The 27,039-nt window shown below is 38.9% G+C and overlaps 1 protein-coding gene across 2 annotated transcripts; it reads right to left on the minus strand.

Moving 5' to 3' along the window:
- Nucleotides 1-6,829: 6,829 nt before the first annotated feature.
- On the minus strand, nt 6,830-21,993 carry LOC108682519 (nuclear receptor coactivator 5). Of its 2 annotated transcripts, none has more exons than XM_018171699.2 (8): nt 21,626-21,993; nt 16,316-16,494; nt 15,903-16,013; nt 15,299-15,488; nt 14,155-14,445; nt 13,053-13,252; nt 10,635-10,880; nt 6,830-8,497 (listed from the first exon to the last, which is right to left on the minus strand). In XM_018171699.2, the coding sequence occupies exons 1-8, from the start codon at nt 21,673-21,675 to the stop codon at nt 7,815-7,817; spliced, it is 1,950 nt and encodes a 649-aa protein (XP_018027188.1). In that variant the 5' UTR covers nt 21,676-21,993; the 3' UTR covers nt 6,830-7,814. The 2 variants fall into 2 exon arrangements, with proteins under 2 accessions (XP_018027188.1, XP_018027197.1); XM_018171708.2 differs by having other exon boundaries at nt 14,155-14,442; nt 21,626-21,992.
- Nucleotides 21,994-27,039: the final 5,046 nt, after the last annotated feature.

Here is a 27,039-nt window from a genome sequence, read left to right on the forward strand (position 1 = left end):
TAGTGCTCAAGACCTCACGAACAAACTTTTTGCGTTTGATTCGCGATGACATTGCTAGATTCGTTTCTATGGTTCCCGAAATGTGATAGCGAATGTGTTGGATATATGAAGCTCAAGTGGGTCATCGATCTAATCTAATAAAAGAGCAGTGCAATTTTTCGATGTGCTGCATAAATCATATGAAGCTTTCAGAATCAGTATTTTTCACACAAACTGTACTGCCAAGAACTTGGAGCGTAGGAATGCCAAAAAAGTAACCATATCTTGATTGAAAAAGCTCCGGAGATCAGCTTCATGATCAGTGTTAAAATACCGATTTGTATCAGTTTTGAGTATGAGCTTTTGTCAATTAAAATAGTCTGAAGTTACTACATTTCTCGATCGTGCGCGATTGTAAGTATTTCCATCTCTTTATTGTGACGACACTCAATCATTGTATTTCCTTCAGACTAAGTGGTCAAGTGCCAATATAACGAAGCTCTTATTATCGTTTTAAAAATGAAGGTTGAGTGAGAGGGCGTTATTATCAAGTACAAGCCGTGGTTCAATACAGTTTTGTAATAACATTGAGCGCGGCACTCGCTAAGTTCGCGCTCTGATCACCGCTAAGTGAACAAAAGCCTCGCAAAATGAAGGTCATTTGGGGCCGCCAAAATAAAACGTTCATCGTCATTCACTTAACTATTACTGATGCTTCTGAAATATTAACTAATACTAATGCTTCTGAAAATTCATGCAGTGATAGAAAGAAGCCAAATCTACTATCCCTCGGCTTCTTTTAGGTGCTCATGTCGTTAATCTTTGCTGGAAGAAATTTGGTGGGAAAAATCCCATTTGTTTGTCTTCTCGCTATAATTATTGATTTTATTGAGTTGGTCTATCTCAGTAAAATTTCTGATTGTATGAAAGTTTAGCCATAGAAATTCTAAATTTTAGCGCCGAAAGTTTAGAGTATAGAGGTAAATTTTTACCGTTCCACAACCCACAAAAAAATTTATAAACTTCTACCTAAACTTCGAAAAATTTCAACCTAAAGATTGAAAATCTAGATTAGAATCTTCAGTAATTTATCTAATTTATTTTACCAATTCATGGATTAAACTTGACAAAACGTCGCAGAAGTTCGACATATGCAAGCATGTCAATTCAGTTCGACATTCTCCCCTGTACCAAAGTTGTGCGAGTGCAAACATTCTGTCATGTGGAAAGAATAAAAGGTTCATAATTTGAGATGCAAACGTATTTCACGTGTGATTTCCCATTAAATTCTTTAGACTTCGATCGGCTTCCGGGGCCTTTTTATTATCGAGTTAGAGCGTGAGTGACGCACGGCAAAGCAGCTACGCATTGCGACACCCAGGGAGGGCGAACGCCTCTCGGGGCAACTGAAGTCCAGGGCTATGAAGGTCGTACTATTTATCCTCACTGTTTGAAGTGTAAATATTTCTTCACTTCAGGTGTCTTTAGCTATAGCAGATGTATCGCTGTGGTGTGAGCTACCATATGTAAAAGTAGGACGATTTTTTTAATTTTAATCATATAAGTATATAAAATATACTTTATTTTCATTCTTTATTATATACTTTATTTTTCTAATGTCCATACTTTACATACATATAAAGTATAGACATTAATTTATTTTTGGAGCATTACGCAGTAATGTTATTGGAAACAATGAAGGCTCGAAACATCCAACATCCATTGCTGCGATTTAGGCGCAATAGATAGGTCAATAGTGCTGTAAATAACAGGCAGCATCAAATAAGACAATTGCAGATATGTAATACTGTACAGTCAGACCTGTGTGAATACGTAGTATACCAGTTAGAAAACTAACAGAATATCTTTTTTACGAAAGTTGAAAATACAGCATCTGGCATTGAATTATTCTAGTAGAATAAAATGACTTCTTACATAATAAGTCTTTTTCGGGAATTACTTTCTAAACTAATAATAATCGAAAAAAAACGTTCTTAGGAACCTCAAGAGGCTGGTGAACAAAGCCCTCGCCCATCCACGAGGCTCATAAACAAGAAGATGATGGCTTTATGAGCAAGCGATGTCTGAGGCAAATTGCCGCTCATTTCCAACGGCTATTCTGATCAGAAGAAATCTAGTCGATGATAGCAGCTTCGCATCGCCTCGCTTACGAAATATGTTAGGAATCGAAGACCATGAGCCTCGAGAAAGATAAAGCGCGTGAAATTTACTTTTAAAAATCATCAATCAATTGGGACATTAGTCTAGATTCATGGATGATCAGCGTTGGCTAGGTGCATCCGTTGTGTATCAAACAAAATTTTAAAACGGAACTTATGCAAATTATTGGAAGTTTTTAAAGTACCTAAGAATGCATATTTACTGCACGAGGATCTTTTATTCTGCTTGTGCTCATAGATATTCTACAGATATAATGGATTAAGCATCGCTCCTGCGCACATTATAGGCCGCCGTGACTTGAAAAAGTTCTGAAAAATGGGGAAAATGAAATGGCTCTCATCAAGCAAATTTAAGTGCAACGGCGATCTTAGCTAGAGTTGTCTCTCAATACATATATGAGCTGAACATTTTCGCCACATAGAAGTGGTGCAGAATTCAAGGGCAGCATTTTTATTTAGTCAGGGTTAGCCACAACGCCCGAGTTCATGCGTAAAGCTCAGATATCGAGACCTCATTTCAGTGATGCGTTCTTGACAATGCCGGACCAACGCTCTAAATTGCGCTTTTCCAAGGATGAATTTACACTCGATGCTTTTTTGCGACACTGTTTTCATCCCGACTCAAAAATGTGTGCATTCTCGAACATGGATGTGGGAAACCCATATTTTGGAAGACGTCTTATTCTTTTCCACGGAAACAATGAGAAATATGCCACTCTACTAAATTTTTGTTGGAAAACAACGCACAAAATATAAGACTTCCCGAAATTGTCAAGAGAAATGTTGAAAAGTTAGTAGCATATGATTCGGGTTATGAAACTGGAGGAGTTTACGATATTTCACATGTATTCTTTTAAAAAGATACAAACTGCACAACGTTGACGCAATCGTAACCACACATAAACATAAAAATGCAGACAATAGTTTTGTTCCTAGGCGCGATAAAAAAGATCTAGTTTTCAGACATTGAAGGTAATCGGACGATTTAAAATATAAAAAAAAGCCATGAGCTCGCCGCCGCAAGTGCAGGTGTTAATAAATGCACAAGATTCGTCGGATATTCTAATGCGAAAACATTTGAGCTGACAAACGCCCTGTGTTTTTTTTTTTTTTTGTTATCAAAAGCTTCGTCGTGCATGCAGATTAGGCTCAGAAAACAAGACAGGCAGTTTTTCACAGCGTTAAGTTCAAAGTAAAACTTATGAAGGCCACCCAGATTTATACTGCCAAAATTTTGCGCAGAAAAAAATTGATTATAATTCATGGAAACAAACTTGAAATATTTACAGGCATGCATTAATATACGAATTTAAAAAAAAAATCAAATGCAACATTTTAGTGCCCAGAGAACACTTTGATCCATCAGATTTGAAAATAAATCTTGATGACATGAAACTATGAAAGATACTATTATTCTCAGAAGATAATTAAAGCAGACTCATCAGTGATAAACCCCTGGTCTAACCGTACAACCAATTTACGAAACAATAATTCACATTTGTATTGAAAGAAAAGTTTTGTTGCATTTTTTAATGCCATTTTTTAACCATATGACACTGAGGAAAAAAGAAATATGCTGCCCGAATATTTCTAATAATGCAGCCAACATATAGTTTGTAGGTTAAAGTGTGGCCAAGTGGGTACAGTTTAGAGTGCCAAGATTGGAGCAGTGAGTTGTGGGTTTGAGATGCCAGCTAACTGGGACAATTTTGGTCAAAATCGGCACAAAGTGGCCCTGCGGTAAAGCACAGCAAAATTGGAACAGTGAGTTGAATGTTCGAGATCCGCAGCAAGCTGTGAAAATTCAGTGACATTCACAATCTGCGACAGGTTTAACGACTGCTTTAATGGTCTAATCAACGCTAGCGCGGCCTTTCTAGGTGTAACACGACGTAAGCAATTGTCAGGCCATGTCTGGTAAGATCTGTGTTTCGATAGGCTGGTCAATTGGCTTATGAATGCCCATCGTACAAAGATTCTATGATAAAAAACGATAAAACTATACATTAAAAGATACTTTACGTTTTCAAAACTTTCATTTTCTGGAAAGTGCGAACCATTCATCCTGTATTAAAAAATCGATATATGTTCTGAAACTCTTACAAAATTATTCTCTATTACTTGGTCCCTTGCTTGGTTCATTGTTAAGGGAATTTTAAGCCAACTCATGTCAATAAATAACTCCAAAATTACTCTTTTGGCCATTCACATTGACGAATATTCATTCAAGAGAAATAGTAACAAAAATACAATTATTTGCAAACATCAATAATATATAGGCTATGACTTTAATTTCCCCAACGCGAAAATTCACCTTCATTCAGTGGCCTGCGATTCCATAAGAGGTTAGCATTCTAGTCATCATTGCTAATTAAATAAAAATCTGTTCAAACCTAAATTTTACTCTGAACATCGAACTCTTTTGCTCTCGCTTAAAACTATGAAAATCCCATTTTGCGCTTCCTAGGTTAAATTTGTATGTACAGTATATGTACCAAATTCAAACTCAACATTATATTTGTTATACAATCAGTTTATCAATTTCCCACAATACTTCCATAAAGAAAAATTTATTCAGGTTCAGGAAATATCGTAAAACGATAAGTGTCGTGGAAACGCTCCTGACCAGCCCATGTACAATTTATAGGCCTACGCCAACACGCATCAAAAACAATTTTTACATATATACATTAAACTGTTACATGTTTGCAGTTTCACAGTAGAAATCTATGGTTGAACTGATATTAAAAACATCCTTCTGACCGTTTTTCATAATAGACTGCTTGTTTCGCAAACCAACATCAATGGTGAAGTTAAGAAACAGTATCGAGTTGATGAGCTCTAATTAAATATTCGGGTTAGAAACCGTAGACTTCATACGAAGGTCCCACATTACTTTTCTATATCAAGTTGAATGAAAAAGTCGATTAATTTACTACTAAGCACTATGAATTTGCATGTTAATCTAGTACAATAATAATTAAAAAAAATTTTCCGATTGTTTAGTAACTTGATCTAAATCTCAAAAGTCATTTGTATCGAGTGTATAGACAGTAACACACATCGAGTGTACAGGCATACGTAGTGCGCGTGTTCACCGTGAATATAAGAATAACGTTTGAATTGAGAGTGTAGATCGTGAACACTTCTATGACAACTCACCTGGTATTGACAGGTGTACGCTTCGGTCGGAGTTTTATAACTTCCGAAAAAAATGTATATGCTAGACAGAATATCAGTAAAATTCTTTATTTCAAACGATCTGTAGCTGTGCTGAGGAATGTGCGAGTGTTACTCTAGGAGCGCGTTCCGCAGAGCAAGACTGTTCAAGTCACTGGAGGTTAGGTAGCGGCGAGCGTAACTACACGTGACGACAGTCGGCGCTGGAATGAGCTCATGGTGACCCTTCCCGAGCTTATATACTCGTGTGGGTGTTGAAAAGCTCTTGGTCAAAGAGACAACAATCTCAGACAATAGCTAAAAAAAGTCCGAAAAATCCATAACACATAAAATACCGAGGAAATAAATGAGAGCTTTGCAGTCAATTGCAGTTACATTTCGTCAATTCCATTCTCGGAGCGGTCGCTGAGAGGCTGTAAACATCGGATCACAGTAGCAAACTCTTCAATCATAATAGTTTACTGATCGTCCTAGTCATCCACGATCGTACCAGCATATGCCCCTATTTCTCAGCATGTGGGAAATTATCTTCCTTGTATTCTCATAGAAATTACCTTCGACTTCAAACACTGGGTCCACGCTGTTTTCGTCTTGTGGAGAACACCCTTCCCTATTTATATTTTACTATTCGGACCTGATACAGATCGCGCCATCCTCAACAACGCATGAAACTGATTTCTAAGATGTACCTTACAAAGAGGGCTAGATATGCAGTTTCCAAAGCTGTGGTAATGATACACTACGTTCTGGAAAGTTTACTACTTCATTACGACGTTGATGCAAAAAGGCTGATAGAGGCCTAAAGGCTAGAGCTTTAGGCTGATTAAATATACATTTTCTTCTAAGTCCCAGCGTTGTGTAGGCTCAATAATCAATGGAATTTTAAAATCCCAATATCCCGAATCCGTCATTCCTTTAATCTATAATCCAACTGATAATAAAGCTTCCGTATGCTTACTAGGAATTGACCGATTCAAGCCTATATTTTACATAGAGCTGAAAACTTCCATTGGAATTTCGTTTGATAATATAGAAAATTGAGAATTTTAAATTAAAATAATAATTTCAATTTAAAACTAAATTCAATTTTTCGGTCAAGTACTCCTTCCCACTTTTGCAATACCACTTTAACCTCCTACAAAGAAGAGATTTTCAGGTCCAGGTAATATCTCAGCACGGTTAAGTACCGCGGATAATCGCCTGATCAGCCTCTATATATTCCGGTGCCAGGCTTCACAATAACTTAGACAAATATACAAGATATTCAGGCGGCTTAGCAAACGATGGCGGTGAATGAAACGAGCAGCGAAGGGTTATCGTAAACTGCATACCGAGTGCACAGGCTCGAAGAAGAGAGCGCAGCTTGTGCAGTACAAGTTTCGTCTCAACACGGCACAACAAAGATACAAGATTGACCAACAACTACTCTTATTATACGTTACGTAAAAACAAAAGTACTAGTTTAACAATTAAGAAATAAATAGCCTGATAATTGTAGCTGAATAATTAGAAAATTCGACATCAATAAATTCATACAAAAATTTGGGTAACTTCTGTTGACATACCCAGTAAATAGAGTAACTCAATTACCAAGTAAATGGAGTAATAACAGAAGATTGAAATAAATTAAACGACGTCGTCGTAATAAAATAATTACGACGGTTTAAACGCGACGTCATCAATTCAACATCTTTCAACTAGAGAGCAATAATAATCGAGGAACCCTGCAATACTTGAATTAAAATACCAGCAGGATGAGCGATTCCATTGTTTAATTATCCTTAATCAAAAATTGAAACGCAAACATCTAAATATTGAATTACAGGTATTATCTACACTAGAATTAATTTCGATTACGGTTTAAAATACGTTATGAACATGGCAAGTTATCGGATATTCGTCTCTTTCATGAATGATCATGCATATATAATCAGAAAACGATCGAAAAACTGGGCAAAGGAATGCTCACGACGAGGCAGCGTAAATGAATGATCCGAGTGCCATCATTGCAGTATGAGTATTCAAGGTGCCATAACGATAAAACTCACCTCCTGTGCATCTTTACTGAATTTACAGATATGCTTAAACGTTACTCGGAGCATCGCTCGTAAACTGAGTTCGCTGAAATTCCCTCAATTAAAGTGAGCGCCCATTACGAGTGGTTGGTGCGAAGAAATCGGCATTGGAGTTAAGCCATGTAAAAAATAAGTCATGTTTCCAAGAAGCGCGCATGCTTGTCATTCGTGAGTTTTGATAGCCGTTTCTGCAAATTTTTCTCCTATAGATGCCACACAGCAAAAACAGGTATCAAATAGAAACGATTTGGCTACAAGCGCTGATGATGAAATTATAAGCCGTTAAAGCGTTCGCACTTCTCTCATTGTTATGCCAGCCAGCGTAATGAGAAGGTGGCATTTAAGGGCTTCTTCGTCAGATAAGAAGCAAGTTGTGGCATTTTCGCAGGCAGGGATTTGCTTACTGATGCCAGCCAGCGTAGGCAGGCAAGTAAGGGGAAGGTTGTGGCATACCCATGGGAATCTTTTCCTTAAGCTGATGTTGCTGCTGCTGTAGAGCATAGAGCGCCTCGCTGCCGTTACGCTGTAGCATTACAGGAGGAACGGAGACGGGAGCAGGGACAGGAGGCGGCACTCCAACGGGAGGAAGCGATGTCGCGCTGCTAACAGGGTTAACGGAATTGCTTTTAATCAAGGACAAGATCCTGTCTTGTAGCTCAGGCTTTGATGGTGCTGCTACAGCGCTGGGTGGAGGTTGGCTGTGCAGTAGAAGCCCTGACATGTACCCTGTAGGATACTGCACGGCGTGTGACGGAGGAGGACCGCCCACCGTTGGGTTGCGGGGAGCAAGAGTAGGCTGCGGTGGAGGTGGCTGCTGGGTTGCAGCCGCGCTTAAGCCGGGGTAAGTGACAGCAGCAATAGCGGCTGAAACAGCAGCCGTGCTCACAGGCAGACTGGTACTGCCAGCAGATGCCGAGGTACTACCAGCACCTGGCCTGGCACTGCTGGCAAAGCCGCTGACAGCAGAGGTCGCGTACTCGCCGCTCGTGGCACTACCGGAGTAGGCGCTGCTCGAAGCGTAGTTGTATCCTGGATACGTTATGGGCTGACTCGAGCGAGGGGCTTCCAGCGCAGCGCGACTTCCTGCATACAGAACAGAGCGTCAATGCAACCATGACAGAATTATTGAACACCACATAAACAATACTGCTGTATACAGCAATCTAGAATTACAAAAATGTGTTACTGAGTCTAACTTGCTTGTATGTTAGTGATCAACTTGTTTCGTGTTAGTCAAATTATTCATCTCTTGAGAAGATCTATAACTGCACAATAAGGTGGTCCCAGTGAACTTTAAGATTATAATTGCTAGCTACTGACAGACTACTTAATGATGGCTGCACGCAACTAATTTATTTTTGTTAAAGCGATCGTAAGGACAAATGTGGTTCAGTATAAGGAAGCACAATATTTCACGAGTTGAGGAGGACAGAGAAGAGAGAACTAGTTATGAAACGTACGTCCAATCGAAACTATCAATGAAACTCACTGGTAATTTTTGATATTAAGCACAATCAAACAATGGTTGTACATATCTATAGACTCAAGATTGAACGCATCATCCCAATAAAAACGGATCAACTTAAATAAGGGGAAAATAAGAGATGCTCAAGACAATTTTCACATGAGGTCAAGTTTGAGATGGCAATTAGAAGTCATCGTTGGATCATAGATATTATCATCTTAGGATTTATACAAATTGAAATCAAATTAAGCCAAGTTGGCGTAGGATTTGCAGAGGATCCTGTTATTTACCTGCCGTGAAGGACGCAGGACTCACCTACCAAGGGCAGCTGTACTGCAGGCGGCGACTCACGAGAAGGTCTTCGGCGTGGTTAGAGACTCACTCGTCCTGCTAGCTCCCTTCATGACTTTCTGTGGGACTCTTTTCTGATGCTAAATCTTCCAGAGTAAATTCTTTTGAAGCGATTGGCCTTCATATTTTTCAGCGTACAGATTTTCTTGACTAGTCTTTGAATTGATTAAGCTGTAACTTGGCACTTTTTGCCTCCAAGTTTCATTGATAAAATGTATTTTCATTCCAAATTTTGTTGTCGACCAGCCAGAACTCTAGTAGTGGCGACGGATAGTTGAGAATACCAGAATCACAAGTAGAAAGTTTAAGCTCGACAAGCCCCGACGTTGACCAAATCCTGGATCTAACCGCGGCTAATATAATGCGGATAAGAATCAAAACCGCAAGAAAGAAAGGATAAATTTTCCGGCGATCGATAATACGTCTCCAGAAGATATGGAGTGAGTGTGGAAAATTGTGCACGCTAAATTTCTCTAATTTGGACCCCTCGAGAAATTCGAAATGTTTTGGGTCAGCATGGCAAAGTCGTGATGGCGCAAGGAAAACTTGACCATCGATCAATCCTAAGGAAGTAAATGAATCTAATAGATACAGAATGCGACATGCCTGTCTGTCTGTCGATTACACGTAACCTTGAAGGCCGAGCCATAACGTCGATGTTCGACTATCACGAACGAAAACGTCCGTTGCGCAAGGTATTTCGAGGCATAAAAACACGCGGCACGCACGACGACGTTGTGAAATTAAACGTTATTGAAATTATAATGAAAACCAGAAGGCTCAAATGAACGACCTTTAATTGATAACGAAATACAACGCGGGTTTGAATTGATATGAATATCGTGTAACACGCGAAATGAACGATCATTCATTTTTAATAAATTATTTTACCCCAGACGTCTGAAGGCAAGTTATTCACACAAAAAAGCTACACGCGATCAAAAACACGAGAATTTCTATAGACTTGCCTTAAAAATACCAGAATTCAGCAAAAGAACATCGCGGCGCAATGAACAATTTAAAATCATAATATTGGAAATACGATGGAACTGTACGACAGCTCATTCAGGAAATATTGGCTGGCTCTATTGAGCATTAATTAAAACTTGTCGCGATTAAAAATTGTATCACGGTCGCATAAAATATCATTTAAAACGACGAGAACTACGCAGAATTTCAAGAACGGGCTTGGGCGCAACGAGTAAAATTGGAAGGCAGAGTAAGCCGACAACCGCGGGTATCACAGACTCGGTTATACGAGGCAATTTATGAACGCCAAAACCAATCGTCTCGTCGATGACACAGCCAAGTCACTCAAACGAGTTGAGAAAATACTTACCTAGAGCCGAAATTATCAGACGTACTTCTTAAAATTAATTAACAAGTATAAAGAACATGACTCACCTGCACTTTCCCGCTTCTGCTCGATTTGATCGTCAACAAGAATGTTTTGCCTTTCTTTCAAGTACTTGATCAATTTATCTAAGTCTCCCATGGAGAGGCTTCTCGCTTCGAGTAAATCGAGCATCAAATTTCGAATGTCGGAAGGAACGATCTCTCGAGAATTGCGGCGACGCGCGAGCCGCACGTAAGCTTCGAAATCACGTTGCACTAATACTAATGCATCGTCGACAGGCATGTTGCGGTGCTCTGATGGCGGTAGGGAGAACATCATGAGCAACATGGCAGTAGAGAAGCATAAGTCACTTGACAGTAGAGTGACATACGCCACATGGCAGTAGAGTGACACACGCCAGATGGCAGGGTACATAGGCGACGACAATGGCAGCTTTAAGAGCAGAACATTTCGGGTGACATGGTTCGGGTTCATAAACATGAAGAGCGCTATGCGCTGCATAAGAGTACACGTCAAAATATCGTGTGCGGGATGACGTAAGAGAGGTTGGTGCAGAATAGCATTAATTACATGGCAGAAAGGTGGTAAAACATGAATGACATGGCAGAAAGGTGGTAAAACATGAATGACATAGCAGAATGGAACAAAACATGAATGACATGAGAGAAAGGGCAGAATAGCATGAATGACATGACAGAAAAGGGCAGAATAGCATGAATGTCATGACAGAAAGGGGCACAACATGAATGCCATGACAAAAAAGGGGCATAACATGAATGACATGGCAGAATTGGCCAGAGAAACGTAAGTGAAAGAGCACAAGAAAGGCAGAAATATGAGTGACGTAACTCAGTTCCATATTCGTGCCATTAATGCATGATATAACACAGTATCATAAGCGTCATAACATAATATCATCAACAACATTATCGGGCATTATGAGCGACATAAAATGACATGATCCTGATTTGGAATTTACGCAGGGATAGAACGATAACAATTTACAATTTCCACGTGGAATTAAGTCATTTAAGTTTGAAGCCCACGTTGTTCTATGCAATTAGACAATGAAACCTGCAATTCAAGTCAGAAATTTTATGTTAAAATAATAATAAAAAAGCACCTCCTGCAGAATTGAATAGAATAATGCGTCATAAACTTTTAAGTAATAACGCGGAATGAAATTCAAACTGCTGCAATCAATTTGAATGCAGACTTGAGAAGATGAATGTCTTCTGTAGTAGAAGATAAAGACAAGGTCCAAACAACCTCGATGATGATAGACAAGCCACGTCTGACACGCATAATTCAACAAAAGACTAGGAAATGAATGACCACCCGCACACGAATACATTAACAATCATCTCAAGATTGATCAGCAGCCTGGGGATAGAAAAATCATCTTCATACACAAAATTCAAATGAAAAATTACAACGAACGAAAATATTGTAGCGTAGCTAGAAAAACATCGCACATAGCACGGAAAATTAAAAACCTGCAACACAGAATTTTAGAATTAACGATCAAAAGGTGCGGCAATACCGAATAACATCGAAAGATTTAAAAAAGACGGCAAACAGCTCTAAGTTAATGAGGTCTATGCGTGTGTTTTTAGCGGCACGCAACTGCAACAATGCCGGTCCTGCGACAACGATCACTCAGAGCACAATAGACATAATTATCATTCACTAATTGGCAAGTCTATAATGAAAACACTGGAACTTCACATTTTTTGCAACAAGATAGTAGTTGGAGAGATGAGTATGGAGTAATTCGCGGGGCTTAAATATGCGATAGGCTGATAGATAATAATTTCGACGATCGAATAGCCACCAGACTAATGGTGCGTTTGGAGGGACAAAATCCAGATCATTAGACTTTCGTGCGCCGTGAATAATTCATCTTGATGAGATCAACGAGTCAAGATATTTTTCAGTGGTTGGTATAAATAAATTGTGCCTGACAATAAGACTTTAGTGGCTTGAGAATAGAATAGATTCTTTCATTAAACGAAGTACTCAGGCAATCATTCAGAAACCCTGCAGAGCAACCAGCGTCCTTCGTTCAAATGTAAAAGTGAGAAAGTTATGCTGAAAGAATTCTGCTGAATAGAAAAAAATCATTAATCGTAACAATAAAGTAACTATGAAGAGATCTAAGATCTATTCAACAGATGAATGCAATCATTATCACTATTGCATCTTTAATTTTAACGCCATTACGTCAAAACGGTAAAAGAAAAATATACTAATCTAACAACTACTGAGAACTTCATGAACATATCTAGGTTACATTCAGTCTGGATAAATAACCTCAATGGTTTTTTGAAACAATTTTAAAAGTTTCCTAGCAATCTCGAAAGCTTTGAACGAACTTCAAATATGAAAATATATAGACAGAGGTAACCGGACCAGTGCTCGGGACTGGTACGTAATAAAATCATGACGAGATGATGAGTTCATACCTTGTGGCGTGCCGTGCAGGATGTTGAGAGTGAGCGAGCGATGCTTCTCGTTTTCAGGCGTCACAAAGACAGCGTAGAGGCAGCGGCGGCCCGCCAGGTCAGCCAGCACTCGGCTGCTGGAGACGTCGCCGGGAGGGAAGAGGATGTCCACTAGCAGCCCGCACCTCTTGAGTTCAACCTCAATGCTCTCAGCGTATGCTCTGCAATACAACAAATTTTAGAGTGACATTCTTACCTGAGCTCTATCTACATTCTACAGGGTGATTCATGGAAACTTCCTGTGTTGTATTTCGCGGCCAAGTAGCCAGATTTTGCAAAAAAAGGCATTGAGCGTTTCATATATAAGGCTAGGTCATGAAGTTATGTGTCCCGCCCAGTCAGTTGCCCCCATGCATTGGACCAGTGAGCAGCGTGCGTTCACAGTCGAGGTGTACTTTTGCCGTTCCATTATTGCTACTTAACGAGCATCTCGTACTCGATTCCGTATTAGTCCTTCAGGTCGGCTTTCTGATCGGGAATCAATTGTTACGTGGGTGAAAACATTTAGGGCAAGTGGGAGTGTTTTTATGGAGTTATCTTGAATTAATTGTTTACAATGAGTGTCCAAGATCCTACCTAATTTGAAGAACAACATACGCAAAGCCATCGTCAACATCAATATGCTTCAGCAAGTTGAACGGAACTTGAAAAATTGACTAACTTCCTTAGTTGCTTTCAAATCAGCAAGTTTCCGTGAATCACCTTGTGTGTGAGCTCTGAAAGACAAGGTACCGTAATGCTAGTCTGAAATACCGTGATGCTTTGAAAATGTAACAACACCAGTCTCAAATTTGCTTTTGTTGATTGATGATTTTGATTGTTCACCTTCATCGATAGTAGAGATATTCTCATAATTCACAAGTCAGTGCTAGTTAACCGGCGATCAGGAGCATAATTGGCTCTGAAAATATCACTGTTAATAAACTTGTTACCCCACCGACAAGTGCATTGGCAGCAAATGAAGCCATATTCCGGGTAATATGTTCACTGCAATACGAATAATAGTAACTATCCATCCACTTTACACAAGAGGCATAATATACATGGTAACATGAAGGCTCACCGCTGCATCTTGTCAGGCACCACAATCTCGCAGTCGTTAGGCCGGCCGGGGTCGAGGGGGTCCAAGACGGGCAAGGCCGCCCCTGGAGCAGCTGCCCCAGGACCAGCTGGTGGATACGCAGCAGGAGTGGCAGCAGGATACTCTCGAGGAGCTAGCCCAGCAGGGGCAGGATCCCGGTAGTAGCGATCATAGTATTCACGATAGTAGTCAGGGTAGTCGCTGGCATAGCTCGCAGGTCGTTCACGGCCAGGAGCGCTGCCGGCGCGTCGGTCGTTGCCTGCTTCTGATCTGCTGATGAAATCCATTTTTAATTCACTGATTTATATAGAAGTCAATATGATTCAACAGAAATGATCGAGAGATTAAAATCGAGATAAGTAGAATTGCGGTATTATTACTGATGCAAAACTTTTTAAATGGTGGAGTAGTATAGCTACAAACGTTCCTAAAATCATTAGAACTGTTACGAGCAAACAAGGAAATAAACAAGAAAGAAAATTTAGGCAAAATATCAGAGATTTTTCTTATCAATATTATTGTGGCAGTTACTGAAATAAATAATATTTACTGAAAAAGAAACATACCTAGATATCTATACATGTCAAAGCTGTTAGCGTGACTGTAAGAAACTAACACTTTATAACGCATTGCTGCCTTCACTTGCTGCCAGGTGACGAGAGAGCGCACCTCCAGTTTACCTTGGTTATCTACCGGCAGCCGATCCAGCAAGGTCTTCAATCTTACCTCTGTCCTGACGCTTGGCATACGCTTCTGCAGCGACTACAGGCTCTTAATCCTTACCAAGACTATTGTTCTCCTGTATTATTATTTTGTGTGGAATCTAGCAGGATTTATTCAATATTTATTTCATGTGAAATAAAAAGGTAGGATTTATCTAAATCTTACAATAATTCACGTTTACGAATAATCGCCATTTGGGACGCATTTGTTGATTCTAGCTGAAATACCTTCACTTGACCTATTATTTAGTGAATTGAACAGACATGAATACGAATGAATCATTCACCAGAAAGCTTTTCTTCAAATGGATATATGGTTGCGGCAACGGTTCACAAAGGCCGGTAAAGCCATGCAATGCGTAATACTGCCAATTGTTTATACTAACACACTAGCCTTTCCATACTTGTAATAGGAGTCATAGTAACTGTCGCGACGCCCATCTTCAAAATCCTGTCGCCGCGCGGGGGGAGCATCGCCTCCCCCTCGACCACCTCCTCTCATGGGGCGGTCTCTACCTCGTCGCCCACCATCGCGCGGACCATCATCATCACCACCACCAGGTCCTCCATACCGGATCTTGGCCGGCTTCACATCTGGTAGAAATTTGCATTTTATTGAAACTAGTGGAAAAAATTTCATACACACTAAAAATTATACAAAAACAAACTAAATACTGAAAGTTGCAAGCTACATAGGGGGTAATTATTATTTACATTAAATTAGATTGATAAACTAAAAGATTATACCAACTGTAGCTTATAAAAAGCTTTGGGTTAGGGAATTAAAATCAGCTCATAGCTTCACATACATTGCCTATTAAGAATATGAATGTAAAGAGTCTCATAAGTTGAATGTTAAGGAATAGCAAGCAAATATCATGAGAATTGTGGACAAAATTTCACTTTAAAATATTTCCATTCAAATTTTAGGTATGACTCATGGGCAGATATTGTAGCACAGAATGTTGTACAGATTTTCACTGACCTATTCACTGAATTTTCACTGACCTATTCTGTGTCCATCAATGAGCACATTAGGGCCATCAGCAAGACACTTGGCGCTCTCGTGCTCAGAGGAAAACTGCACGAATCCAAACTTGCGCTTGGTGATCATTACACCTGCAACATGAATCAGTCTATCACTTGACATCTATAGAATGAAGAGAGTTTCATAATGGGTACTAAAACATATTCAGTGATAATGTCAAAACTAACTCAACAGTACCTTGGAAATGCAACTTGATTGAACAAAACAAGTTGACATGAATTAAGCATCAATTTAGACACTAAATAACCTGAGCTGGCATAGAAATTGAAAATAACAAGAAAATTAGCAATATGATGCCTTTTTTCTAACAGGGTAAAAAACTATGGAATAGGAATTAAATAGATATAAATTAGTTGCTGAATGAGTGACTAACCTTTGACATCACCATACTTAGAGAAGTAACTTTTGAGCATTTCCTGGGTGACTTCAGGAACAAGGCTTCCAATGAAGATACGAGCATCCAGCGTCCTGGGATCAGTGGTGGTCTCAGAAGAGCCACCATGACCACCGGGACTGCGGCGACCAGCTGGAGAACGGGACCTGGAGTGGCTCCTGGCAAACAAAATACTTATTGAATGCACAATTTAAATCTAACAAGCAAGAAATTACATTCAACTAAAAAGCAAAATTTGAATGCATTCCTGAACTGGGCTATCTATAGCCTTGCCTTCCTATCCAGAGGGCAGATTTGCTGTATCCATAACTCACACTATATACTAGAAATTTAAAAGAGAAGAAAACACCAACAAAATTCAGCATATCTTTATTGAAAATGTTTTGGAGACCAGCTCCATCGTCAGTTTGATAAATCTAGAACAGAAATAAAGTCAGAAAAGTAATAAAGTTTGGAGTCAAAACTTTTACACTAGGGTTGCTGAGCATAGAGGGAGGAGTTATAGGACTGGGCAGTTACTATCATGCCCTCCTCATTCAGCTGTGCGCACTCACGCCAAACAGTGCAACAATCCAGTGTCCGACACTGACTTTAAAGTTTTAGCTTATAGTTCTGGTGCTTCCAATCTGTGTATTTAGGAATCATTGTGTATTTTTAAGGAGAAGCCTAGCTTAAATGCTGCCTATAGTATTATCCATTAGAAATTGTGAATAGATAGGTACTTACTTTATTATTCTGCCCTTTGTCTGTAAATTCAGGTTTTTAACTTTTGTATTTTTTTTACTCCAAACTTTATTAATTTTCTGACTGTATTTCTGTTCTAGATTTATTGAACTGGCAATGGAGCTGGTCTCCAAAACGTTTTCAATAGAGATATGCTGAATTTTTGTGGTTTTTTCTTTGCTTCTAAATTTCCAATGAATCTGCGAATAAAGCAATCTAGTGACATTATCACACTATGTATTCCAACAATAACATTATTATTGGACATCTAGTGGCCTTTTCTCAAAATGGCTTGGACATTAGTTGTTGCAACCTGGTTGAACATTATATCAATACCGTAAAATGGGGTAACTTAGACCACTTTTCATTTTTTAACAAAAAACCCCCAAAACTCAAAAACTATTTGACATAGAAAAATTTTGTCATAGGGTCATTAAAGGCCTAATACTGAGGCTACATAACACAATAGAAAGATTTAAAAAGTTTGCATATCTAATAGGTTAAAAAATTAAAAATGTGACCCATGAAAGGGAGCTATTATTTAAAGCCTGTTGGAGTACCCCCTCCAATTTTTTTATTTTTTGGTAAAATAACTCCAGGTTTGGATGCATTTTAGTAGAACTCTTCTAGTTACATATGCAAATGACAAATTTTAGGAAAGTGTCATAGGTAGTTTGCAAATGGGGGGCACCGCCTCCCAATGGGGGAACTCAGACCACCTAATGTCAGCCCTGAAGGGGTAACATAGACCGGCTTGGAAATTAATTTAAAATTACCATATATAACATACTTCATGTTTGGTAAACCTCTTAATGTTTTTTCTTTATGCTGCAGACTCTACAGAGTCTTATATATGGTAATTTCAACTTAATTTCCAAGCCGGTCAATATTACCCCTTCACAGCTGACTTTAGGTGGTCTAAGTTCCCCCATTTGGGAGTGGTGCCCTCCATTTGCAAACTATGACACTTTCCTAAAATTTGTCATTTGAATATGTACATATGTAACTAGAAGAGTTCTACTACAATGCACCAAAACCTGGAGTTATTTGGAGTTATTTTACCAAAAATATATTTTGATTTTACCACCCAGTCTAAGATACCCCAAGACCTGGGGTAACAAAGACCATCACTTTTTTTTAATTACATAAAAACTATGAGATGCAGGAGCCAGCAATTTATGGTGAGTGAACCTAGAGTATAGACCTGTATTTTGCACGTTTCAATTCAAGTTTAATTTATGTAGTAAACAAATGGCATCATTAAAAAAAATAGTCTTAAGTTACCCCATTTTACGGTACCGGAGATCACGCAGAGATCAACATTATATCAATACTGCAAATTCTTGGATAATGATTTTCCTCTCTAATATTGCATATTTGAAATGTGGAGAAAGTTCTTAAAATGCATCCACTCTTACTAAAAATCATCACATAATATTTGGAGGCAATTCAAGAACTCTCTGCTGAAAGGTACCTATAAAGTAGCTGCTTGTGTGTCTATCTTACAGAATTAGGAGGCAGCAACTGCTGCATGCACATTGTCTCTGGCTCTGGGAGAAGCTATGAAGAATGCAGTAACATAGTGGCAAAGCAGAGACTTTTATACACTACCTGAATGCCTGAACTTCATTTTTGAGTCCTATAAGTTGACAAGGTAAGTATCATGGATATCATCATACCAGAATTATCATACATAAGAAAAAGGTTTAAATCTTGAGTAGATGAAGAAGTTAAAAATGAACTGATTCTAAAAAATCTCTAGTTTGCCATTATGTCCAGTAAACAAAATCTATTCTTTAGGTTCCTTTTCTAGGTCTTAGGAATTAGGATTAACCCTTTATGCCCTGAATTTCTGGGACAAAAATTGTAAAATTCACTTTTTCGGTTTTATGTCTCACTTCGAAGCTGACATTCTGACCTATCCAATGGTACCAAAGTCATCTCTGTACGTTGATTTATGCCTTGACGACAGTTCGTGAAAGTGTTAGGGGTGGGGGAGTTCTTTCACATTTAATATAGGCGAAAATTACTGGTTGGGCACATAAATATGCAACCTGAAGACGCTGATCTTTAGTTACCCGGCTGCTGTCATGTGGGATGGTACTCATGCAGTCGTTCCCACTATCCTTGACTGAATTTCAGCTCCAGTAATGTCTAGTCTTGCATCCATGTCACCTTGAATGCCTATTTTGAGGCGCTCGGGACTTTGTCGCGCTCTACTGAACATTCACACTTATTGTCACTGCAAACCTATTTCCTCCCAGAGTTTTTAAGCTACAGCAATGAGTAATAAACCGTTCGATTTGCAAATAAAAGATCTAGAGATTGGTTAAAGCTTTTTTTCAATTTCGTTAAAAGTTTTAAAAATATTTTGAAAAAAGGGGAGGGGAAATTCGAAAGGGTGGGGGGAGAAATAATTTTTTTCAAAAAATGCCCACCCCACCCACAAAAATTAGAATTTACCCCCCCATTTGCAAACTATGACACTTTTCTAAAATTTGTCATTTGCATATGTAACTAGAAGAGTTCTAGTGCAATGCATCAAAACCTGGAGTTATTTTACCAAAAAAATATAAAAAATTGGAGGGGTACTCCAGCAGGCTTTAAATAATAGGGTAAAAGCAGTATATTCCAACATCGTGGGTAATTCTGACACCTCTCTAGTTTTTCCTTTATATTAAGCTTTGTCTTAGTTCCACACATTCATTGATGGTTGAAATAGTGAAGTCATACCTTTGCGCACCAAACTATTGCCAAAACACTAGGTTTGGGCCGTCTGGTGGGAAAATGTTGAGATGATGAGATCCAAAGAGACAGTGCATGCCACCCAGTGAGATCATCAAGAAATATGTCAAAGTTGATAGTTGACCTTGCTCTACCAAATAGTGATAAACTATTTGTGTAGAAAGAACATTATGGTTTGAGACTTTTAAATGCGTCTGTGACTGTGAATATATTAGAAGTAGGTATACTTGCATTTGCTGATTTCAAGTGGTAAATAAATTATTAGATGATTAGGTCAAGAAACAGATTTAGACACATAAAAACTAATTCCGACACAACTTGAATTGGACACACACAGCTCGTTCCAAGCTGCGTGCAATAATTAAAAGCTCAATAGCTGTTAATTAAAAGCCTATTTAGGTAGTGTTCAATATTCAATAGTGTTCTAATTCAAAGCCGTTTTGTATTCCAAAAAAGCTCACACAGCGATTGGAATTCGAACACAAGGATGTCGGAAATCGGAATTACGTATTAGTAGAGTTTGAAGCACGGCCGGAGTTCGTCTCACAACGTGCCGACTGCCGAATTTAGTCACACACAGCGTCAGAATATAGGGATTTGGTAGGTTTGCATTCTGAAGGCTTTTAAATAAATATGGCAACACTTTGTGATGTTTCATTGTTGCTGGCGAGTGGCGCGTAGTGCAGCGTTTTGACTTTTGACTTTTGAGTCACGTAAAGCAAACAGAACTTGAGTAATGCATAGTTATTTTTTTATAGTTTTTCATTTCTTGATGCGTCCTTAATGTGTCGGAATATACCGCGTTTACTCTAGCTCTTTTTCTTGTGTCACATTTTTAATTTTTTAACCTATTAGGCTAGATATGCAAATTTTTTAAATCTTTCTATTGTGTTACGTAGCCTCAGTATTAGGCCTTTATTGGCCATTGACAAAATTTTTCTATGTCAAATAGTTTTCGAGTTTTGGGGGTTTTTGTTAAAAAACAAAAAGTGGTCAAAGTTACCCCAAGAGACAAAGTAACACCATTTTATGGTAGTAGGCTAACAAATTACCTACAAAATTTTAGTTAAATTTTATTTTTACAATTTTGTCCTGCTGTACCTAACCTACCTATTTTGTAGACATGAAATTTAATTTTGATTGCAAGCTGTCTATAAATAACAATTGATTCTGATGTTTAAAACAAGATTGCAGTAGGCTACAAACTACAAAGTTTGACTTTTTATTTCACAATGACACAATCTTGCACCAAATGCAGCCATATCACCTATGTTACAATCTATGTTGCCTGGCAGGCTGGCCCTGGTAGTGTGCCTGTGTGTACTGTGTAATGTGTGTATGACTAGTGAACTGAATACTAGTAGGTAGGTAGCATAGTGGCAAACCAGAGCTTTTTTGGAAGTTGTTCTTTTTTGTTTCCTCAATAACACAAAATTTAAACCAATTTCTCAAGTATGATAATGCTGGTATCCATGATACTTTACTGGTCTACTTATAAAGTTATAGGACTCAAAAATGAACTTGAGAAGTTGAGGGAGAGTTTAAAAAATTCTCTGCTTTGTCACTATGGCCTAGACTGGAAAAGCGTATAAAAATTAAAATATTTTTTCCAGCTCTCTTAATGAAAACCTAGGTATTCCAATTTTTGCAATGTAGATTTCAAAACATGAAGCACAGAGTGTCAGAGTCCAAGAGACCAATTATTTCAAATGTTTGCGTACGGCCATCCGCCATAGTCCACAGAATCAGAAGACTGTTCGAAAGGCAACCGTGCATAGCAATTTCTGTTCGATTTGGAAATACCTAATAATAAAAACTCACCAATCATCATTACGTCCTCTCTTACTGCCCATATTCTCACGACGAGACATTAACGTTAGGTTAACGAAAGTCCTGAAGTCTTGACGATAACAAGCTTCGCTGCTTCAAGCCTTCAACTCTCGAGCTCAAAGAGAATTCTCGTCTTTAGCGTCGGTATCGGTAATATGGCGGAAGCTCTATGGTAGTTGGTAGTACGGTAGGCAAATTGCTTTTCTGAAATCCAGTACGGATTGTAAATGCTCTTGAATGGATTGTAAAAAGAACAGTTGTAATTCTGGCAAATATGAATGATTAAAATAATTTCGCTTTTAGTATCATTGAAATGACTACTTTGTTCATGAAATAAGCATACAACACTTGTTTGCGCTGTGCGTGAAATCGATTTGCCAAAAACATAAATGCATGAGGTCCATGTTTTTAATCTATGCAAAAAAGCCTTGACTATATTCATGATAAAATTTCGAGTATAGGCTATGCGTACCGATTGAACAAACTTGTGCCATGACACGTTGCACTTGAAATTATTATTCGTTTACAGAATATATTATTAGAAAGGTAAAGGAATATCTTGTGGTAAATAAAATCTCTACTGTCGTACTCTCTCGGAGAAGTGTCGATTCGGTACTCCCCTCAGCAAGTCATATTCACATCTGCTGTTTCCAGCATTGCAGGGCAAAAATTGTATTGTATTGAACAATAATCGAAACAAATCCGCCTTCCATACTTCTCCAACACATGTTCCTCCTCAAGCTGGCAAACAAGCTGCATGGACTTGTTGGCTACACAGTCGAGGTCTTGCGCTAGGCTTGGTTTGCTGGCAACCCTGATGCATTGTCGAGCAGCCCGTGCACAATGCCCATACTTTCGTGTCATGTAGATCTAGTCTACTTATAAGTATAACTTAGGTAGTTCGATTCGATCATGCTGTGAGGCTTTCACTTTGGAACTAAGTGAGTCGGTATTGGACATTTATATCTGAAAATCAATTATATTGTGAGGAAGGAAACGCAAATCAGAATTCATCAACCTAGTGTAATGTTCTATCGCTGAAATTAGGTTGTAAAAATAGTAATCTGACAGTCTTCTTCGTTTTCTCATTACTCCTGCTGATTAAGTAAATAGTCTTTCACATGTTTTTTGAAGTTATATTGTATTAATTATAACAAATTTGAACACAAGTGTAATGCGCGACTTCTTTTCCATTTGGGTGTTAGGCGCAGTTGATCGTTTTCAGGGTAATAGGTGGCTTATTCTTTCTTTAGAGTTTGATGGGCAGTTGATAATGTAAGGCTGCGGCCAGACTAAAAGCGTTGACGACAACGCGGGCTGAAGCTGCAAGCGGAGCGGCGGCACGGTGCGTATATGATTTTAATTAAGATGAGTTTGGGACTTAAGTGTCTCCGGTCACGCTGATGCGCCGCCTTCGACGTCCTCCGTCTCCGAGTCGTCGCTATGCATTGTTTTTTGTTGCATTGAGATTAAATTTCTTTTGATAGTATTTTTGAATACTATGCGTCTCTATACATAATTTAAATCACTTTTCCTGTTAAGTTTGTGTACTTACATACATTAAAATACGATTTTTCAAGTGTACGAATATATATTTCCCCCCACTGTATATAACTACAGACTATCAAGAGCTCGGCGTTGTGTAGAATGCACCTTTGGCATTATGACTTCAAAATTCAGATTTTTAACGAAATCCATCGAGACCAGCATGGATAATATGCTGCAGAAATAACTAAAGCAATTACGGTTTTGCGCAACGTGATTCTTTTTACTTGTTAGATAGAAATTTGATAAAGACACGGCATATCAATGGAATTGAATGCATCAAATGATCAACCTGAAACTATAATTGCTCCTGTTCTTAGAAACAGCTGCAGAATTGCAACAGATGTTCGGGAAAAATTCACAAATTTATTTCGTATCAGATGCAGGAAAAGTTGCTTCTTGCTTGGCAGTATCATATGCTCTAAATAAACAATAAGTATATCCTAGTGCACTGAGTGCTAAGTTCGTTCACTTCTATTCTCTTTGTTTAATAAAAGAATGTATTATTACTGTTATTAGCTGAAATATTGAGTGAATCAGCTATCATAGACCAATGGATGCTGATGTTTGTCCCATCACTGTGCTGTGGGTGAGAGGCATCCCAGATTGCAGGTACCGCCTCAAGTGACGAGAGCAATGCGTCGACATCCTTCTCTCATGGCTGCTTCAAGGACACTGAACGCGCGTGTCCGCGTCGAAATATTTGTCTCGAGTAATGTCGATTTTCCACCGCGCGGCAACGCGTGTGTACGTTTGAAGCAGCTTCTGCCTGTACGCGTTTAGTGTGGCCACTCTTGTAGAAATACATACATATAATATCGCAGCGTGAGCGCGCGTACGCCTGCGTACGCGCCAACGCTTTTAGTCTGGCCGTACCCTTAGTGTGGCGTCTTATACGCCGGTCTTTCTGTCTTATACTATATGAAGAATAAGAAGCCAATGCAATCTGAATAACCCAATTTCGAACCTGTTAGGCCTATAGTTTAATACCCCGACGAACTTGCCCCGTACTGCCCAAGTCTGACTACTGTGAAGTCTAAGTAAATCTTATACCTTTGTTTTCATTCTCTTCATTAAATTGTATAAACAGTAAATCCAAAGTCATTGTTCGTTCATATTTATCGTATCTTAGTAAATAGCCATGTTTTATACTATATGTCTCAGAGTTCATTATTTGTGTTTCAGCTTACACGATAACGGTAAAGGGAAGTGTCCATCTGTCCATCTCCTTTAGTGCTAACGAGCTAGTTAACTGTCCGAAATACCATCATACTCTTAAAACTTGGTGAAGTTACACTAAGTCATCCTTAGCATAGTAAGGCTTTACCTTACTATGCTCTCACTAATAATAAATTGTCAGGCCCACGCCTTGACCCAACAGTATCACGCATTAGCGCCCGATCTGTCTTATATATTCAGGGCGCCTGATTCTTCAAACACAAACTTAGGCAAATTCAAATATGATTACGCTGCTCGGTTTAGAATTAATTTGCAGACAGGTGGAGAAGAATGAAGCTTCCCTGGCCTCCCTGCCTGCCGAGGCTGACCTCCTGCGCTCGGATCTTGCTGGCAGGGATCTGCAAATTTCGCAGGTGTTAACCAAGATCTTCTCTTTAAGGCTCATTACTCCTGCAGAGAGGCAATAGGCGGGAGGCTGGAACCACGTTTCCCATTCTGCGCATCTTCGTCAACGAAGATTTTATAGAGAGGCCCGAGACGAGAAGGCAATACCCGAAATGAAGCGAGTCACGCGGTTGCAATTATCCATAAGTTGATCGAAATATTTTGCCTGCCATTAAACCTGCTTTTAAATGAAACCCATACCTTTTTCATTCATCCTGACACATGTTTCACATGAGCCTTTACAGTTACTGTTCGTGCGTTCGTTAAATAAAGCTTAAAATTCTTAGATTGTGTTAATTCCGTGAAGATTCACAATATCCTGCCTTTTGAACCAGATCTTTCCATAACTATAACTTCATTATTCTTTAGTTTATCCTGCAAATCTCGTACAAATTCTGCATGAATGCTAATGTGGCTGTAATTTTCAGGGACCAAATTGTGTGCACAAAGTTCCAGTTGGTCGACCTCGCAGGCAGCGAGTCAGGGAAGCAGCTAAAGGAAACCATCGGTATTAACAAGGGCTTCTAGCTGTTGGACTGACTAGTCAGCCCCCACGCAGCGAAGCTCAAGAGTATCTACACCTCTAGACTCTAGAGAATCGAAGCTAACTCTGCTACTAAAAGGTCAGACTTTATTAAGAATAGCCTTCTTAGGTCAAGGTCGGAATTGCCTAGATTTAGGAATGAAATTGATGCTGTGTTACTGCTAATTTTTACTTGTCTTGTAACATAGTGCATTAGAGACATGCACGTACATAGTAATTAAATATCTTGAATAGTCTGATTAATTTTAAAAGTTTCAAATTTATATTTTTATATATTCTTGTTATTGTTCTTCACAACATATTTCATTTCTGCAGACTTTATTGGCGGCCGTTCTTATTGTTTGATGGTGGACTGCATATCGCCTGCCCACAACTGCCTGCCCGAAACCTCTAGAACCGCAGATTTTGCGGACCAAGCGCGGCAAATCAGTTATAGCCCAAAGGACATCACAATATATCGTCTCAGACAAGAGGTACAGTCTATGTGAGGTCTTGTACAGAATACTTTTATGTTTGAAAAGTGCATATTAATTAGATTTTTTCGTAAACTTTTAAACACCAAGGTTGTTGAAAAAATAGTTTCTTCAAAATAAGTGAAATTTATAAGCGCAATTTTTTCCCTTGTCGATAGCAAATTTAAGAAAGCTACGTAAAAATACACTTTGCACAATAAACTAGCGTTGCATAAGGACAGACGTTTTAGAACGGGAACATTACTTGCACATCCTCCTCCACATCCTTCAACTGCGCCTCCATGCAGAGCAGTGAAATGTTTCGGTGTACGATAATGACTATGTTCTGGGTCAGACGTGCAGTTGTAGGTGCACTTTTGGCGATACACGGGCAAATTCATGTCAACTTTGAAAAAGTTGAAGGTTGGAAGTTTTTTTTCCACAAAATGTATGTCCTGTCTGTGTCACTGGTAAATTTGCTCGTATAAATTTCAGGTAACAGATCTGCAAGAAAGGGCGATGGAGCTGCAAATCCAAGTGGTGCGGCAGGATGACGAGAACAGCGGTCTTAGACGAGAGGTACAATCTATATAGGTTCTTGTACAGAAAACTTTGCGACGAGAGTAAGAATTGTTTAAGCTCAAGAATTAGATTTACGCTGAATAACCTCAGGAACTGTAAGGTTCTTCGAGATTTGTAACTGTCGTCGACGACGAACCGCTGCCAGATGAGCAGCGAGTCCAATATTGTATGACGTTCGGTATTATCGAGTAGGAATTCTTCAATCCTGCTCGATTCTTACTCTCAATCTAAGAGGTGCCAGACAGTGTGGCTATAGACGAGACAAATCGGATCACGTGGTTGCAATTATCCATAAGCCATAAGTGAACGAAATATTTTGCCCGCCATTAAACCAGCATTTAAATGACCCACAAATTTTTCAATCTATAAATTTTTCATGCAATTTTATTTGTGTTGACAGGTTGGCGTCTAATGGAAAGAAAATACAGATCGTTACGAAAATATTAGCATTAGTCGCTAACAACAAGAGGGCTGTTTGCTCAGCAATCACTTTGAAGTTTGCTCAGCAAACGGAAATGTGATTGAATCTCGGGGCACTTTCGAAGATCAAAATTAGGAGCTCGCGCTCAACCGTCCTGAAAAGGAATTTCTTAATATAGATAGTCCGATTGATTAGCGGTGTAATAAATAATTTGAATTGAAATGTTCAACTGATTCTT

Source organism: Hyalella azteca, unplaced genomic scaffold, assembly GCF_000764305.2.
Source record: "Hyalella azteca isolate HAZT.00-mixed unplaced genomic scaffold, Hazt_2.0.2 contig3106, whole genome shotgun sequence".
NCBI classification, from domain to species: Eukaryota; Metazoa; Arthropoda; class Malacostraca; order Amphipoda; family Hyalellidae; genus Hyalella; species Hyalella azteca.

What these genes read in the sequence shown, in the direction of transcription:
- LOC108682519 (XM_018171699.2), bottom strand. Translation starts at nt 21,675, where the DNA reads ATGTCTCGTCGTGAGAATATGGGCAGTAAGAGAGGACGTAATGATGAT. An exon ending in AGAGGACGTAATGATGATTG is followed by an intron (nt 16,495 to 21,625) that starts GTGAGTTTTTAT and finishes TTTGTTTGCCAG; the next exon opens with GAGCCACTCCAGGTCCCGTT. An exon ending in CCTGCACGGCACGCCACAAG is followed by an intron (nt 10,881 to 13,052) that starts GTATGAACTCAT and finishes TACCGCCATCAG; the next exon opens with AGCACCGCAACATGCCTGTC.